This window comes from Macrotis lagotis, chromosome 1 (genome assembly GCF_037893015.1).
Source record: "Macrotis lagotis isolate mMagLag1 chromosome 1, bilby.v1.9.chrom.fasta, whole genome shotgun sequence".
Classification (NCBI taxonomy): Eukaryota; Metazoa; Chordata; class Mammalia; order Peramelemorphia; family Peramelidae; genus Macrotis; species Macrotis lagotis.
In genome coordinates this window covers 757832547-757852443 of record NC_133658.1, presented here as the reverse complement: position 1 = coordinate 757852443, position 19897 = coordinate 757832547, and the positions used below count along the sequence as shown (strand labels likewise).

The window sequence follows — 19897 nt, the reverse complement described above, 5'->3', positions numbered from 1 at the left end:
TTCATTTTTTTGGTTTTGAAGTATTGCTTCCTGATTTCTGGTAAATTCATCAATCTCCCTGAATTCTATTCTTTGTCTGAAGGATTTATTCTCCTCAGAGAGTTTTCTTATCTTTTTCCATCTGGCCAATTTTGCTTTTTAAAGCATTCTTCTCCTCAATAACTTTTTGAACTACTGTTTTATCCATTTGACCTAAGCTGGTTTTTGGCATGCTATTTTCTTCAGCATTTTTTTGGATTTCCTTGACTAAGCTGCTGACTTCATTTTCATGTTTTTCCTGCATCTCTCTCCTTTCTTTTCCCAGTTTTTCTTCCAACTCCCTCATTTGATTTTCAGTCTTTTTTTTGAGCTCTGTCATAGCCTGAGCCCAATTTCTGTTTTTCTTGGAGTCTTTAGATGCAGGAGCTTGTGCTTCCTCATCTTCAGACTGAGTATTTTGATCCTTCTTGGGCTCATTTGCAAAATATTTCTCAATAGTCTTCCTCTTATTTCTCTGCTTGCTCATTTTCCCAGCCTGGGCCTGGTTTTGGGGTGCTTCTTGAGCTTTTGGGACACTCCCACAAGGGTCTCAGTGTGTGAGGCTCTGTCCTCCCTCCTTGTCTGTGAATGACCATAAGCGCCCCCCTCTGCCACGGGGCCGAGGTGGGAGGGCCCTGTTGTTCTATGGAGGAGCCTAGACTGGGATCAGGATCTGAATGTGGTAAGAGCCCCAGAGTCCTGTTCCAGGGGCAGAGGACAGAGCTCAGCAGTCTTTCTTCACTCCTCTCCCTCAGCTCAATGGGCTCATGCCCTGGGGGCTCCTGCTTACTGGCTCTGCCTGCTTCTGTTTCCGGGTCTGGGCTGCCAAAAGACCAAGCTGCTGGCTGTGTGCCCTGAGGGCTGGGCTCTACCTGCTCACTCTGGCAGAGGTCCCCTGCTGTTCCCCCACTTTGTGCCCGTTGCTCCCCGGGGTGCAGCTCAGGAGACTTCCCTGCTGCTGTGAGCCGCGGCTCCCAGTGCCCTGGGGCTGAAGTTCTTTCGCTCTGGCGGGCCACCCCTCCAGCGGGCCACCCCTCCAACCCCGGGGAAGCAGACCCTTTCTGCTCTTTTCCAGGTTACCTTGAGTAGGAGAATTGCCTCACTGGGTCCCTTTGTGGGTTCTGTCTCTTGAAAATTTAGTTAGAGTCCTTAGCTTATGAGTTTTATCAGAGAGCTCCTAAGACTCGATCCCTTCTTGTCGCCATCTTGGCTCTGCCCCCCCCATATGATCTATTCTTGATGAAGCATTATAGGGTCTTTGTAATTACCTCTTCCATTTCTAAATGTTTACCAACCATCTCTTCAAAGTAACTTCTATAATTTCCCTAGGAATCAAAGTCAAGCTCAGTGGTTTATTGTTTGAACACACTAGTCTGTTCTCTTCACTTTTTTGAAATTTGAAACATTTGACCTTCTCTAGTTCTTCAGAAACTACTTTGGTGCATAAAAGGCCTAAAGTCAAGTCCTCCTATCCCTGTAGTTCTCTGATGATGATGTTTGTCCTTGATTCTTGAAGGAGACCAGGACATCTGGGGAGGTGATGCTGTGACAAGCATGTGAACTGAATTTGAGTGAGGGGGTGCTGGATTAAGTCACCAGCCTCACTTTCTCCCCCAGAGCCATCTGGGTTCAGTGGCAGATATGAATCAGGACGACTGAAGCTGGTCCTGAATAAGAGGCAAGCAGGGTTAAGTGATTTGACTAAGGTCACATATCTAGGAAGAGTCAAGTTTGAACTCAGAAGGTCCTCCTGAATCCAAGGCTGGCACTCTATTCATCACACCACATAGTTCTCTAGGGCACACCCTGAATGTCTAAATGGAATTTAGGAATTCCACCTACAGATAGTCAAAGAGTGAAGCTGTCAGCTAGACTTAGGGGACAGTGAACAAAGAGAACATTATAAACTTTAAAGGCACAACTCCATTGACCCTGATCCCCTTCCTTTCCACCATCTTGGCTTAGAAGCTCCACATTTGTTTCCTTCCCTCTTCCCCATTTTTCCTCCCTCACTACTCTACCTCATATGCAGGTTTGGAGACTGTAATACAGCATATCTTTCTATTTCCTTTCACTTGTTATGACTTCCCTGGAACTAAATTTAAAACTTAGGGGGAGGAGAAAGCAATTAATATACCAATTCAAATAGAAATTCAAATGAGCTATATAGAACAGGCTACTGTGTAAGAGGGATGATGCCAAATTGTAGGTGGAATTCCTGCACTAGACATCTCCTAAAGGCCCTCCCAACTTGGAGATTCTGTAACTATATTAGTAGTACTACTCCTTGCTTAGCAATAACTGTGATAGGCCTCCCATTGATTTAAAAATAACAATACAGCATAGTCACATTAAATAGCCTCACAATAATCCTGTGAGGTAAGTTGTCAAAATATTGTTCTACAAGTGAAGAGACTTAGACTCAGGAAGATTAAGAAACTTAACCAAGGTCACATACACACAATAATAATAATACCTAATATTTCATTAGAGCTTACCAAGTGCCAGGTACTTTACAATATTTTACAACAATTACCTCATATGATCCTCACAATAGCCCAGGAGATATATGCTTTTATTATGCTCATTCCACAGAGGAGGGGACTAAAATTAATAGAGTTGAAGTCAACAAACAACACTGTGTAATGATCAAGTAGGATAGACTTAGCTCTTCTCAGTAATGCAATGGTCTAAGACAATTCCAAAAGATAGAAAATATCCATATCCAGAAAAAGAACTATGGAGTCTGAATGCAGATCAAAGCAGATTATTTTCACTTTTTTGGTTTTTTTGTTTTTTCTTTCTCATGATTTTTCCCTTTTGTTCTAATTCTTCATTAATATAGAAATATAGAAAAATGTTTAACAAGATTTTTCATGTAAATCTTATATCAAATTTCTTGCTGTTTTGGGGAAGAGGAAGGAAAGAGAGGAAGGGCTAAAAACATAGAACTCAAAATCTTATAAAAATTTATGTTGAAAACTATCTTTACATGTAATTTAAAAACTACCATTAATTGCAAAAAAAAATTGAAGTGGGGGGCGGCTAGGTGGCGCAGTGAATAGAGAACCGGCCTTGGAGTCAGGAGTACCTGGGTTCAAATCCAGTCTCAGACACTTAATAATTACCTAGCTGTGTGGCCTTAGGCAAGCCACTTAACCCCACTGCCTTGAAAAATCTAAAAAAAAAAAAAATTGAAGTGAAGTGCCTTGTCCAGAGACTGGATTTGAACTCAGATCTTTCTGACTCCAAGGTCCAGTACTCCATCCCCTGCACCATTTAGAGAACTTTTAGAATTGAGTTTGAACTCAGCTCTTTCCTTAGTTGAGATTCAGCATCCTTCCTTTCTTTTCTCCTTTCTTCCTTCCTTCTATATACACTTTTACAGGTCAATAGCTTTTGTTTCAGTAAAATGAAGGATGGGTGTCCATAAGTTCCTTGGAGGCACATTATAATTTATCTTTGCTTTTGCATTCTCTTTGTAACAATGCCTTCATTTTCAAAGAGGACCAATAACATCATGGTATGGTGGGTGATGTCTTAACTTGATTTGATGAATTTGTTTTAAATCAAATGAATTTGACTTAAATGAAGCAGAATTGCACAAAGAAATCATCCTCACTCTTTCTTCCAGAGCAAAAGAAGATAACAGTGGATGACCTTGGCATCTTCAATGTCTGATCATTTGTAAGCCATAGCAGCTGCTTCAGCAGCCTTCATGGCTGTTGAAAGAAATTGTTCTCATTTGTTCCTTCTGCTTGGTTTCACCTGCTTGGGGTAGATATCCCCTAACTCACCAAGGGATCATCCTCAAGGGTGGTTTAGTTTGCTGAGATGGTTTTAGCAGGGCTACACCAGTAAAACTCCCAAGACATTTCCTGTACTTGCTACAGCTTCTTAGGGAGCCAGACACTGAAGTTCTTTCTTGAACTACATTGCCAATCATTCAAGCATTATTACAGAGAGAACAACTACAATTGGCTGGCCACATTGTTAGAATGCCAATCATACCTTTGCCAAAAAGACTATTCTATAGAGAATTCACTCAGGGCAAGCACTCACAAAGGGGTCAGAAGAAGCAGTACCAAGACACCCTGAAAGTCTCATTGAAGAACTTTAGAACTGATCATTCAGCATGGAAGACTCTAGCACAGGACCGCCCAGCATAGTGTGCCTTCGTCAGCAAGGGTGCTGCGCCCTATGATGAAAGCAGAATGGAAGCAGCTCAAAGAAAACATGGGATACATAAATTTAGAATAAACACCCAAGTGTTCACATGGACTATTTGTGCCCAAGTTGTGGGTGGAGCATTCTGAGCTTGTATTGGTTTGATCAGTCACAGTTGGACACACACTGTAATTTGTCTCAAACATAGTGATATCGTTTTGGTCTTTTTCAATAATGAAGGACAAGAGCCAACCAACCAATTCTGAAGCCACCTGTAGAAGGCACTTAATAAATATTTAAATGATTGACTGCACGTTTTATGTTAATACAAATTCTATTCAATTTTTTAAATTAGAGTTTTTCCATTAAAAATGCCTTTATTTACATGATTGCTATGCTTGTATATATCATTCACTGAGTCATTTCACACAAATTTCCCATATTTATTTGAATTTTTATAATTCCTTATTTCTTCTGGCACCTTAATATTTCATTATGATAATTCTTTACAATTTTTTCAGTCATTCAATAATAATAATTAACATCTAAAGTTTCTGTATAACTTCAAGGATTGCGAAATGCTTTACATATATTATCTGATTTAATCCTCACAAAAACCCTGTTATGAAGGTGATAGTATTATCCTCATTTTACTGATGAGGAGCTGAAGACGAAGTTAAGAGGCTTACCAGGGGATATATACTTCAGAACCATCTGAGGAGGGAGTCAAATTCAAGTCTTCCTGACTTAAAGTCCTATGCTCTCTCCACTCTGCCATCTCACTGCCATCTCATTTGCCAATCACTGAGCACACAGTTTGCTTCATTTTTTTGTTTTTCAAATCCAAAACTCTTTCAACTGCTTCCTCTCTGAATTGGCAAAATCAGCCTTCCTACTTCTCTAAGTAGATTGGCATGTTTAAAATGAGATATCCCTGGAAAGCAGAGCATCAGAAAATGGAGAGCTGGAAAAGATCTTAGCCATCCTCTCTAATTCAACCTTTTATTCTACAGAGAAAAACATTGAAGGACCATTGGTAAAGAAAGGTCATACATCTGCCTGTATTTAAAGTCCTTCATAACCTATCCCTCCCAAACCTATGATCCAGTGCTTGCTTCGGAAGCACATATACCAAACCTATGATCCAATGACACTTGACCTCCTTACTTTCCTTGAACAAGACATTCCAACCTTTGGATCTGAGCATCTTCTCTGGCTGTCCCCCATATCTGGAATGTTCTTCCTCTTCATCTCCACCAGCTGACTTCCCTGGCTTCCTTCAAGTTCCAACTAAAACCCAGAAAGCCTTTCCCAATCCCTCTTCAATCTGTAACTTTCCTTCTGTTGATCAAGTCTAATTATCCTGTAAACACTTAAGTATAATTATCCCGTAAACACTTGTTTGTACCATGCTTGTTTACATGTTATTCCCCCCCCCCCCCATTAGATTGTGAGCTCCTCTAGGACAGGGACTCTCATCTTTGTTTTTCCAGTGGTTATGGCAAAGCCTAATGCATAGTAAGCAGTTTATGCTGTTTATTGACTGATTTATACTTGTTTCCCATTTCCTTCCATGGATAAGACATATTTTTTAATCATTTTGGTCATTCAAAGCAGACTTAGTGAAGAAGCAGGTAGTATGACGATTGCTTCCCTTGTGTATATGAGATTTTTATTGATGCAACCTTAGACTCGATTAGCTTGTGATAATGTTAATCTGTATTGTTTGTGGTTCACTAAAAATCTCAAATCATTTTCTGATGAACTTCTCCCTAGTTGTTACCCTTCCCATATCTCTATTTGTGAAATACTTAAAATAGGTTGTTGATGTTTGTCCTTCATTCTAAGAAGAAGACCATAATATCAGGGAGGTGATGCCATGACAAGCACACGAATTGGATTTGATTGAGTGGATGCTGTGCTAAATCACCAGTCTCACTTTCTCTTCCAGAGTCATCTGGGTCCAGTGGTCAGTTATGGATCAGGATGAGTATAGATGGCCCTGGATATATTGGGAGATCTTGGCCTTTTTGAGCTAAGGTCTTTTACAGGTCTCAGTATGACTGGGGCAAACTCATTCAGTGATTAAGCCTAGGTATGAAAAAGATGAGGCAAAAAGACAAAGAATGACCACTTTTACCTAGTATAAAGGAAAATAAATCAAACACAGTTTCTGACCAAAAGAGGTATACTAAGCAGTAACTCCCCTATCCTAAAACAAAATAAGTGAGGCTTATCCTTACCCCTCAAATATCCAACTCTTACCCAAGTTCTTATTTAAAAAATTTTTTATTTTCCCATTTCAAGGCAATTCCCTTGATGTTGATTTTAATAGTATAAAAAATATTGTGGGAAAAGAGAACTATAGGGGGTGGCTAGGTGGCATAGTGGATAAAGCACTGACCCTGGAGTCAGGAGTACCTGGGTTCAAATCCAGTCTCAGACACTTATTACCTAGCTGTGTGGCCTTGGGCAAGCCACTTAACTCCGTTTTCCTTGCAAAAAAACTAAAAAAAAAAGAAGGGAAAAGAGAACTATACTGTGTTAGTTCACATGTGAGTATATTGGGGGATTGTGTACATATGCTCAGAGATGTTTTCATCATCTGGGAGCCATCCTTACTAGATGATAGCTAGTATCTTCCTGAACTAACACTTATTTCTAAAACCCTGCCCAAAAGAGTCTTAGGAAGACTGAAGCTGGAATACATAATAAGTTCAGGGGTCCCCATCTTCTGAGGATCATAGAGTACTGGGAGAGCAACCAGAAGTAGAATCTAAAGTTGGGGAAGTTACTAGGCACAGAAATAAAAAAAAAGTTAGAATCATTTAGCTTAAAGATTATCTAAATTATTAACCTCAGATCTCTGAACTATTACTAAATAAGACTCCACTTGTGACTGAATAAGAAGAAATAAGCTTCAATATCAACAGAAAGCATTCGGACATAATTATTACAGCCAAAGTTCACCTAGCTTAGCATAGCTGACAGTGATATTAAAAAAATGGGATGTACCTATTAGGACATTAGCCTAAATTAGGGATTCTTAATCTGGAATCCATGAATTTGATACACACATACACACAGACCCATATATACATACATATACACACATATTTACATGCATATACAAATTATATCATTGTATATGTATAAATAACTGCATTTTAACATAACTGACTTCTTTTGATGTACTGTTTATTTCATTTTATGTTTATAACCAATATTTGAGAAGGTCCATAGGTTTTACCAAACTGCTAAAGGGGTTCTTGACACAAAAAAGGTGAACAACCCCTGGACTGGATGGATTATCAACTTAAAGAAAAATTAAGGATAGATTAAAATTTTTCTATATACTATTACTGAGTTTTTAAAAAATTCTTTCATGTGTATCTAAATATCCAGGTGGTACAGTAGATAGAGCACTAGACTTAGAATCAGGGAAATCTGAGTTCAAATCAAGTCCCATACACAAACCAGTTGTGTAACCTTGAGCAAGTCAATTAACTGGTTTGCCTCAATTTTCTTCACTACAAAATGAGGATAATAATAATATCTTTCTCACAGGGTTATAGTGAGGATCAAATGAAATGATTTTTATAAAATGCCCGTTTCATAGTAAGTGCTTTGTAAAAACAAATATTTCTTTCCATGTATATGTTTATATAACTCTTTCTTGAACATATTTATATTTTAGTCTCTATCACCTCCTGGGGTGAAGTTTATTGTGTATTATATAATTACCATTTATTTTCATTTGTCCCAAAAATGCCTCTTTGAGACTTCAAGTGGTAATCTCAAATGCCAGTATTTGGATATTTGGTCCATGTCCACTCTATTCGTTTACTTTTGGTTTTAAGGATTTCTATACATCTTTTTTCATCTTTCTGAGATGGAAGTCCTAATTTTATTTCATTTTTCTTCTTAAAGACAAAATTATCTCTTTAATTAGTTTAATTTCCCTACTCAAACTTTTCCTATACCATTATGTCTTCCTTGGAGTCTGAAGACCAGAAATGCAGGTAGTATGTAAACAGTCTTTGTAAATAGGTACAAAAATGTTTATGTTTTAATAACTGGTAACTATAATTACTTCAGTACTTCATGACATCGAGTCTCTATGGACAATCTGTCCATCCGTGGTGGTTGCAAACCCTGGCTATATCGGTAGATGGCCATAGTGAGCTGCTGTAGTCACTGAATATTGTTTGCGAGCCTAAGTCCCCAAAATGACAAATAACTGTGACTGAGTCCATGCTTAAAGTTTTTCTAGTTTAGAACTTTCTAGAGCTTGTGCCCTAAAGATGAAGCTTCATGGAATCCCTACCTAGATGAGGTATTGAAGGACCATAGCTGAGGTGGTCGTAGAAATAGCAGTAGTAAAAACAGCAATATACCTTAATTGATCTTTTCGTTTTATTTTTAATTGATTTTCTGAGAATGGTCATTCACAGTCTCAGTGACCCAAAATAACTAGTGATAATGAATGAAATGATTAAAGATGCTGTGTAATCTCCTTTCCTGGAGATCTTTAAAAATAACTAACATTTATTCATTACAACCCAGGTTATCTATTTGTTATCCTTGCTGATCCCCAGATCTTCCAATTTCCTCAATGACTTTAGCATCTATCTAACAGATTTGTCTTCCATCCATCACTTGCCATCATCCCCTTCAATAGTCATGATGATGAATCTTAATAGCCTAAGTATATAATTCCTGAGCCTCCTCAATTCTTGGATCCTCTCCTCTACACTCACCACCTCAGTCATACCATGACCACATAACTGACAAATATTTTAATCACATCCTGTCTCTGAAATATGTTAACTCTTAAGTGCCCAAACAGTTCTTCAAGATTACAAATTAGCTGGTTAATTAAGTGAATGTAGTAGAGAAAGTTTCCACACCAGTTTTTCTCTATATTGATGAAACCAAAGACTGGGGCATTGAGATGTATGGAACATAGTTATACGCCATTGATTTCACTTTACACAAGAAAAACTTCAAACTTTTTCTTTCTTCTGAAGCTTCCAGATTCATCAACATTCCCCTTCAGCAAATACCTAGTTTTCAAAGACCAATATACACGCAATCCTCCATTCCACTGTGGAATTTTATTTACTCTCTTCTCCTTTCCTTAAGCATTATAGAAAAAGGCATCTTTACTTTTTGTTTAAGCCAATACCTTTCTTTGCTAAGGTCGGCTCTTGATCCCATGCACTTTCATGTAGCAAAATGAAAAGAACTAGATATAGAGTCAGAGGTCCTGCACTCAAATTCCTTCTGTTACCTATGTGACTATAGGTAAATCCTTTACCTTTTCTGGGTTTCAGTTTTATCATTTAGAAAAAGAGAAAGTTGGACTAGACTCTTTCTTCAGCTAAGATCCTATGTCCTCCTACATGACCTTATTCCAACTATGATCGCTCTCTTTTATGCATCTTTAATCTCTCCTCTGCTGGTTCTCACCCATCTACTTCAAAGATAGCTCATGTCTCCCCAAATGTCAAAAAAGTTAAAGACGGTTAATCCTTCTACCCCATCTATCCTATCCCTCTCCTCTTCATGTCTAAACTTCTTTCAAAAATTACCTAGTGATTCCATTATTTATTACTCATTCTTTCCTCAGTCCTTTGTAATCTAGCTTCCATCCCTGAACTCAAAAACTTTTATACTGCCTTCCTAATTGCCAAACAATAGATATTCCCCAATTTTCTTTTTCTTGAGCTTTCTGAAGCATTTGACACAGTTGATCACCACTTCCTTTTTGATTTTTTCCTTCTCCCTTAGTGTCTGAGATATCACACTCTCTTGCTTCCTTTCCTACTTTATTTCATGTTTTTATACTATTAACAATAGCTAACATTTATATAGTATTTTCTAAGCAAAGCACTTCATTTCATTTGATCCTCCCAATGACCCTGGGAGGTTATTATCCCCAATTTCTAGATGAGGAAATTGAAGCAAATAGATGCTAAATGATTTGTCTAGGGTCATCCAGCTAGTAAGTGTTAAGGCCACATTTGAACTCATCTTTAATGACTCCAGGCTCTCTATATTGTACTACCTAGCTACCTTTACTAGGTCATCATCCTCTTCCTAGTCCCTTAAAGTTATTTCCCAAGGTTCTATTATTGGTTCTCTTCCTTGATACCTTATTAGTAATTAATTCAACTATCAACTCTAGATGGCTCCTTATTTTTTATCCAAATCTTTGAGATCCAGTCTGGAAGCCAAGTTTCATATCCATATATTTAACTTCCCAAGGACATTTGTACCTATACATTCCACTTCAAATTTGACATAAACAAAACCAAGCTTATTATCATTCCTCAAAAACCTACTTATTTTTTAAAAAATTAATGAAGAGGTTTTTTTACATTGTTACTATTTCTTGATGATCCTACCTCCAACAGAAATCAGTTTAATTCTTTAAGTATTTTTAAGAGTCCATTATGTGCTAAATAATATGCTAAGCACCTAGGATATGAAGATATTCCTTCTATAAATATCATCTACCACTTATCTAACAAGAAGCAAGAGATAGGCTTCAACATCAGTCTTCTAAAGTCGCAACTGTTCACAGGTATAATCAAATTTATTCCTTCTGGCTACATCATTTCAATCATTGGCATCACCATTCATACTGGTTTCCATATTTGAAGCTAGTGTTACTTTTGACTCTCTCCTTGATCTCTCATATCCAATCAGTTCCTAAATCCTGTCTCTTTTTGTCACTATGATACCTGTTATATTTGCTTCCCTTTCTTTATTCCTCCTGCCATAATCAGAGCTTAGGTCTTCACCCACACGAACTATTGTAATAACTTATTTTTCTTAAGAATAAATCTTATGGGGCGGCTAGGCGGCGTAGTGGATAAAGCACCGGCCTTGGAGTCAGGAGTACCTGGGTTCAAATCCGACCTCAGACACTTAATAATTACCTAGCTGTGTGACCTTGGGCAAGCCACTTAACCCCATTTGCCTTGCAAAAATCTAAAAAAAAAAAAAGAATAAATCTTATTTTAACACAATTTGTTATGTTAAATTTGTTGTTATGTCTATCATAAACAAGTTTAAGGAGCAACTAGGTGGTGCAATGGATAGAGCATCGGTCCTGGAGTCAGGAGGACCTGAGTTCAAATCCAGCCTCAGACACTTAATAATTGCCTAGCTGTTTGACCTTGGGCAAGTCACTCTTAACCCTATTGCCTTAAATAAAAAAAATAATAAATAAACAAATTTAAGCAGTCAAATATGAGACTAAATTAAAGTTCAAAAAAGCCACAAACTAAATCAAAAATATGATTGTAGATGACTGTACATGTAACCATGTACTCCCATTATTCACTGGTTATCATCTCACATATCTTCCTATATCTGTAATCTCCTTCACTCCAAACTGTCTTTCTTACGGATAACAGACTTATGTTCCTTATGGACAGATCTGGTCATGTCATTCTTTTTCTTTTAATTCCTGAATGGCTCAATATTGCCAGTGGAATAAAGTTGAAATTCCTTTGACTGGAATTCAAGGACTTACAAAAATCTAACAATACCCTTCCATTCTTGCCATATCTATTCTACTCTTTTTCTACAAACTATTTACTAGCCAATATGGAATAGAGCTTACAAACCCCACATCTTCCCATTTCTCTGCCTTTGCTTACATTGTTCTCAGTGCCTTAGAAGATCCTCTTTCTCTATTTTTTCCTTCTCTTTTTTTAATTCCTAACAATCCTTTAAAAGTCTAACTTAAATGACAAATACTTGGGGAAGCCTTTCTTGCTTGTCTAGCTGATAATGTCCTTCTCTCTTCAGATCTCACCTTGTACTTTACTAACTTCTGGAGATGACATGTCCAAACTGCTCATCCTTTCATCTACACCTTTGAAATGTTAGCCCCAACTGAGCTGTTCTGCACAAAAGAGTGTTGAATTGAATTGCTTAAGTATATCAAGTGCCCATGGGCTTTGCACTTGCTGATTACTTTTTGGAGGGAGGGGGAAAAGATTTAGAAGTATTAGATCCATCCTCAGAGAACAATAGTCTGGTTGAGAAAACAAAACTTACATATATGAAACAATCAAAGAACAATGCTAGGCAGAATATAATTTAGTGATAGGAATGTGACAGGAAGTGACAGGAAGTGACAGGAAATGCTATGGGAAGTCAGGACTGGGAGAGATTAGTGCTAACTACAGTTATAGGAGAAAGCTTCAGGGGCAGCTAGGTGGCGCAGTGAATAGAGCACTGGCCCTGGAGTCAGGAGTACCTGAGTTCAAATCCAGCCTCACACACTTAATAATTACCTAGCTGTGTGGCCTTGGGCAAGCCACTTAACCCCATTGCCTAGCAAAATTCCCCCCCCCCAAAAAAAAAAAAGCTTCATGGAAAGGGTGAGACTCAAGATGAGTCTTCAAAGATGGGTAAGATTTGGGTGGGGAAAGAGGAGATATTTCCATGCTATTTCCAGGCAGGGTGAAACAAAAGTAGTTTGTTTTCTTCTCTTCTTTTATTTCTCAATGCTGTGGGGGAGTGGAGTGGGGGAATGAATGCTTGTTAATTGGGGAAAAATGCTTTTTAAAAAAAGCAGAAGTGGAAATAACAGCTGAGAGGGTGATCCAAAACACAATGGGAAAAGACATCAGACCCCAGTGACATGCCATCTCGAGTTTGCTAAGAACCATGAGTTCTATAAAATCTGCCTGGCAAATGGACTGGTAAGCCAGAGTTTCTTTGTTTCTGTCCACATTCCTTTATCCCCAAGGGCTGGCACACAAGCCCTCTTCTTCCCCCACTTTCTAGGATCCTTGGGCTCCTTTCTGCACAGAATACTAGGAAGGAAAAAAGAATAGGAAGATATAGACAACTTTGTTTATCCCCATATATCTAAGAAAACTTATCTACTTTAATTTATGTATAAGAAAACTGCAAAGAATACAGGTTGTGCATCTAAATCAATGGTATAGAAAGAGGAGAAACTGAAAGAATGAACTCTCCCAAAGTGTGGAGATAGAGTCAAGATAATTATAACAATCACTATTATGAATGTCAATGTTTCATCTCCTAGATTTGGAGCACAGTAACTTGCACAAAGGGTTGGATGTCCTTTTGCCAAAAGGATAGGAAGCAGTTGCCTAAATTCAGGCGGGGAGAACAGTCCTGGGCACAGGTTTTGAGCACTTTGTCTAAACCGGAGGGAATATCCTAGATCTTGAACAGAAAGGTTGGCAATCTGTGGGTGGGTGTTAAGCAGAGCAAACTGAAGTATATTGCCACTTGGTGGCTAACTCAGATATCACAACCAGAGCTACTCCAAACTAGGCTTGATTTTAACTTATGTGGCAAGGAGCCAAAACAAAACACAAATGCCCCTAAAGTTTGAGAGAAATTTACAGGATAGATTGGAGAAGGGAAAGGAGTTTTGAGTCTCCTGTGATATTCCATACATCAGGTAGATTATAATGGTGGCACTGGGAATGAAGAAGAAAGAACAAAGAAATGTTTTAAAGAAGAATTGGAAGAATTTAGTGGCTGCTAAATTATATATGAATGAAGAAGAGAAAGGACTCAAAGAAGATGCCAAGATTTCTAGGTTAGGTGGCTTAGGTGATAGTATAGTTAGCAGTGCAAGGTAAGGAGAAGATGATTTTGATTTTGAATATTGTGAATTTGAGGTGAATCATAGAATCTTTCTAGATGTGAAAGCCTTTAGAATTTACCTAGTTCAACTCTCTTCACAACATCTTTAACAGGAGATTATCAAACACATACAGTGAAAGGGAACTCACCTCACAAGGCAGTTTTCCCATTCCTAGACATTTCTAATTATTAGAAAGCTTTTCTTTATATTGTACAGAATTTTCGCTTTCTCCAGCTGTCACCTATTCAGTTTCAACTCTTCTACTTTAGCTCTGGAATGATGCAAAATAAGCCTGATCATTCTTCCACATGACTATCCTATCAGTTCCTTTCCTTACCCTTCTTCAGGTTAGGTAATAGTAGGATATTCAAAGGAAGGTGTCCTGGGAGGAAATTTGAAATATAGAACAGTATGTCAGATAAGAAGTCATGTTTAGCAATAGATTTTTAAAGTCACTAGCAATATATGCTAATATTCTTTATAGTACTTTTTGTAGTAGCAAAAACAAAGTGGATGCCACAAAATTTGGAAATGGTTGAATAAATCATGGTATAGGAATATAGATTGTTATATTGCACCATAAAGGTCAATATATTTAAGGAATTCAGAAAACTATGAGATAGTTTTATGAAATGACAGAGAATAAAGAAAGCAAAACTAATAGAATAGTCAATATACAAGATGACTATAAGAATATAAATGAAGACAATAGTAAAAGACAACAGAACACAGATCAAAAGCAATGATCAATACAAGGTTCCAGAAGAGTGATGTTAGAATACATTACCTTTCTCTTAGTAGAGAAGTGATGGATTACTGATGAGGAATGTTATATGCTCTGTCAGTCGCAGTCAATGTGCCAAATGGTTTTGTTTATAACTTTTTTCTGTTATAAAAGAGGGCATGATGGGGGGATTACTCAGAAGCAAATGTGGTGAAAAGTAAAAATGCATTAATAAAACATTTTAAAGTCATTAGTATAGAGATAGTTGTTGAAAATGTGATAGTAGATGAGCTCTCTTAGAAAGAAGGCAAAATGTCTACAACTGAGTAGCCACCAAAGGGTAAAGGGAGATGGATAATAAGGAAGGTAGAAGATCAGGAAACTATGTTATGGAAGTCCCAAAAATAAAGTTTTAAGAGGAAGAGAGTGATCATTAGTGTCAAATGCCACCAAAAGACTAAGGAAAATAAAGAACAGAAAAAATCCCTCAGATTTTTTTGAAGAAGAAAGTTATTGGTTACCTATGAGAGAGAAATTTCAGTAGAAAAGACATCCCTATCTTCAAGTTCTCCTTCAGATACCGGACTCTAGCCGGCAGACATGATTCCAGATGGCAACCAGATGCTTGAAATTGCTTGGTATATAGTAATTGTTTTCAGGAGACAAAAATACCGCATCTTTAGTCAGATCTGGGAACTAGGATGCTTAGGATGAATTCTACTCAATCATACCAATGAGAATGGTAACAGCCATTAACCAAGTATCATATAACCTAGGCCTTTCAACCCCCAGTTGTGGAAGGTCATGCTCCTCAGTCAATATTTGCAAAGTGCTTAGCAGTGTCTAGTACAGAGTAGACCCTTAATAAATTCTTGTTCCCTCTTCTTCTGTCCCTTCTCAATCTGCATGTCATTTAGGCTACCTACAAGTATAGGCACTCCAACCTCCAAAGTATGGGAAGACAAGCTTGAAAATCCAGGATTGGCTTCTTAATTTTATGGCCTCATCAGATCTGCCTAATTAATTTTTTTTTGCAAATGATGACATTTCCCTGAGCCTCAAATGTCCCTGGCAAAGGAAGGGCATTGATGAATCCTGAGTCTTTTTATGAGGAGGCAAAATCCCAAAGCAATACCTAGTTTCTGTTCCTCTAAGGCATTACATGAAACAGTTTGTTTTTTGAGACAACACAATTTCAATATAATTGGTTTCCTTTGTAATCCTATTTATTTTATGTTAGGAATTTTAAAACACTCTGAGGTGATCCATTGGTTTCACTAGACTGTTAAGGAGATTCATGAAACCAAAAACCCCCCAAAACAACATGTTAAGAATTCCTCTTTTAAAGGCAGGAAATAGAGATGGGAAAGAAAATATATCCCTTACTAACCTTATTCAACCTCACTAACCTTCTAAAAGAAGACAAATTAGGTGGATGGCCCTTCCTTCCCCTTACCCAGACTATATTTCAACCTTGCAAAGGAAGAATGAGGAGAAAGTCACACATAGTGAGACTCATTTGAGCAAAGAAAGTTGACATTGCCACAGCTGTGGGAGGCTAAGAGGCTAACAATGGCCCACATTCCTATTATTTATGAGGCACCACCAACATTTCTCTAAGAAATGATCAGGAGCAGTACAGGTTAGGTCTCCGTGGTTTAAAGGTCTAGTGTGACTTATCACAGTGCCTAGGATATAGTAAGTGTCTAAAGACACTTATTGTTATTTTGACTGATGACTGTAGTGGTTTGAAACCCTGTCAATGTTGATCAGCAGCAGGGAGTAAAGGGGAGGCTTGTTGTCATTTCATCAAAGCTTTTTCTACTTTTTGCCTTTTTAACCCCAGAGAAATCCAGAGGAGACCAAAGCAGAGCACCCCACTCCCCAGATGGCTCCTTAAACCCCTACCAGCATGTCATCATTTAAAAGGATGCCAAAAGGACCCATGCCAACAACCCAGGCTATAGGAAACAGTTCAATGTAGCTCATCTTTATGTACTGAATGTTGTGGGAGTTCCAGGCCATGTAGTCTTTGTTTTTTTGGTGGGGAGAGGACAAGAGGGGGTAAAGGGGATGAAGAAATGTATTCAAAGCTAAAAGCCTGAATTCACAATACTTCCCACGGCAGCTGAGTTTGCTTCCCTCCTCCCACAACAAAGACATTCAGACCCCCCCCTTTTTTTGGTCTCCCCAAAGAAGCCCCTTGGTGTCTTCTCCAAACCCTTTTGCTCCCCACCCCCATCTCCTACCTGTCTGGATCAAGAGGAGGCAGACGAAAGGAGTGAGGCGTGGGGCGCTGGAGCCTCTGAACAGGGCTCCCCTTTCTCTCTTCATTTTGGGTTGAGTTCCTGGGCTCTGGCGCAGACAATTAGCATGATTTCTCCACTCTGGGCACGTCTCTTTGTACCACTTGGAGTTTCTCTGTTCCAGTACAACCCTGCCAACTTGCCTCTGAATACACAGAGCTCTGTGTGTTGCTCAGCTTGCTCTTTTCTCTCATTGGGACCTGACATTTTCTGGTTTTCTGAGCCCTACATCCTCATTTTCCAAAAATCGGGATTAGGAGCTGCTGAAAAGCCACTTGACAGGTCCAAGCAGATGAGAAGCACAAATGCTAGGTGCTTCCAGACTCACCTGTGCTGAATAGGAAGACGGTGACCAGGGGCTAATTTTCCAGGTGGGGATTTGAAGTTGAGACTAAAAGCAGGGAACTGGGTGGGAGTACACAAAGAAATTGGCCTCTGTGTCCCAGGCTTAGGCAGGCACCACTCCACTTCCCCTGTTTTTAAAGGGGTGGGGGGCTGACCGTGCCAGGGAAGTGCCTCCAATGGGCTCTGAAGAGGGAAGGGGGTGGAGTTCCTGGGCAGCCTGAAGCTGGGGAAGCAACTAACCACTGAAGAAATGAAATCTTCCCTTCAACTCCAAAGGAAAGAAATTGACAAATATCCAATTCTGTTCTTCTTACAGCTTTCTTTTTTCTCCCTATTTGTTTATCTCTATTATCTCTTCACTCAAAAGTCATTTTATATATCCTCTTGCCTTCAGAAAGAATACCTTTATGTTGTTATAAAAATTAAGTCAGAGCAAGAATAAGGTTAGTATCTTGGTGGTGGTTTCAGAAGCAGTGATTACAACAATTACTATAATTAACAGCAACGAGAATAAGCTCAGTAATCTGGATGCCCTCAGGAGAAGTCAGCTTCTCTCGGTTATGACTGTTCTGTCCTAGGTCGGGAACTCAACCTCTGCTGGCAAAAGCTAGCTCATTACTGGTTGAATTAGGATGGGTAGACCCAATAGCCAGTCCAGCAAGGAGAAGCTGGCATCTGGCTCTCCAACACTGAGTTTCACACCTTTTTGTCAGAGGGAATCACATCTTCACTGAAAGTTGTAGATTGATGCAGTTACATTTTATTTTAATTGTTTTTTTAATAATGGCAATTAACCTGAGCAGCTTACTGATTACTTATTACATTCTAGCTGTCTGAGGGTGGGGGCAGGGAACAGAATAGAGTCCAAGAAAGTGTTTTTTGAATGTTGTGATTGCATTAAAGACATGATTTTTTGTAAACCATAAGGCAGTTTATCTCTAGTTATGCTAACTTGAAGGCAGGAGAGGGTTGGTACACTGATGGACATGCTGGGGATTACCACCCTATCTCCCAGACACCAGAGCTTCTGGATAGTAGTGAATGGTCATAAATAAGGGACAGGTTGTGATCTCTGATGCAGAATCCAACATTCAATGCAAAAATATGATCTTTGCTGTACACAGAACATGAAGACAGATCTATCTTCTTTTTCTCTCCTTTTACTGCACGCAAGATGTGTTTTGCAACTGGGTTGTTGGTTCCATTGGGGCTGCTTCAGCTTTGTGGCTTGGACTTTTTAGACTTTTGGAAATAGTATCCAAAGAGATTTATTTTGAATCATATAATTAATTTTCATTTCTCTTGAACATATGAAACATGAATTAGTTTTCAGGAGTTTTGCATTTTGTGCTAAAACTTCCTTAGCATAGATTATCTCCATCAAGTTCTACTACAATGTCTGTTTTGGTGTGGAGATGGTGTGGAGCACAAGATTAAAGCTGTACAGCTTCTGGCATGCTGAAGACATGCTGAGTACAATATTGAGTTCTAGCCTAGCTGATACACAGAAGTTCATCAAAGTAGGCTTGCCTTGGGGATTAAGTCCTGGGCCAGAGCAACCCATGAAACAAAGTAAAATACAAAATGTCCCTCAGATTTATGCACATTGCCTATTCATAATCATTCACTGACCTGGTAAGAGTAAACAGCAGGGTGCAGCTAGGTGGTACAGTGGATGGAGCACTGACCCTGGAGTCAGGAGGATCTGAGTTCAGTTTGGCCTCAGACACTTGTGTGTGACCTTGGGCAAGTCACTTAACCCTACTGCCTTGAAAAAAACCATAAACATCAAAACTAGTACATAAATAGAGGAATAAAAATGAGAGAGAGATATGGGTGCAATTGAAATAATTTCATCTTGACCTATTTAAATGTTATTAATGATGAAAAATGGGATATACACAAAAGAGAAGACATGTTTACAACTGCAATAATTTCATAGAGATTTTAAAAATAAATAAATTATCATAACACAGGGGCCAAAAGATCCTAAAACGATTACTTTTAAAATAAAATATTTCTCTTGTCATATACAAAGATATGGGAGACAATGAGTTTGGAATATAACATCCATTTGTAAAATTTTATGGATCATGGGAAGATCATGGAAGGATTGCAAGTAGTATCACTTTTTAAAACTATAAAATTATGGAGAGTAAAATCAATTTAAAGAAAGTTTTACAGGATCAACTAAACAAAGTCCGAAGAATATTTAAAAATTAAAATGGAAGAATAAACTGAAGAAAAATGATAAAGATCTTCAAAGGTTTTTTAGAGTAACAAACTCCTTTTACCATCTTAATGGAGTTACTTCACTTGGATTCCAATATCACAATCCCAAATTTAGAGAGGAGTAGGAATGACACTAAAGAGATTGAAAATGAGAAAAGTCACTGGATTAGTCTAAATGTTCATAAAGGAGAGGTTTATGTTGGAGATGACACAATTGTGAGTGCATTGAGGGATTAATTCATTAGGTATTTGAAGGAGGGAAGATACTAAAGGTTTAGAAAATATCTCAGACTATAATGGTCTGTACCAATGATTTCAGCGGTATGGGGGAAAGCATAGTAAGGAAACCCTTTCTATTATTAATATTAAAAGGCAAATGAAAGAATGTCAGCAACTACCTAAATATATGCCTATTTTCCAAACTATATGAAAATTTTATAATAATGTACAGATGCA

The 19897-nt window shown here is 38.3% G+C and overlaps 1 protein-coding gene across 1 annotated transcript in view; it reads right to left on the bottom strand.

The window, feature by feature from the left end:
• The window catches only part of HEPACAM (hepatic and glial cell adhesion molecule), a 31403-nt gene extending 12276 nt beyond the window's left edge, over positions 1-19127 (bottom strand). The window contains exon 1 of the mRNA XM_074216413.1: positions 16808-19127. Within this exon, the coding sequence (XP_074072514.1) occupies positions 16808-16892 (85 nt within the window). The 5' untranslated portion in view covers positions 16893-19127. The remainder of the gene's footprint in view (positions 1-16807) is intronic.
• Between the last annotated feature and the right edge of the window lie 770 nt (positions 19128-19897).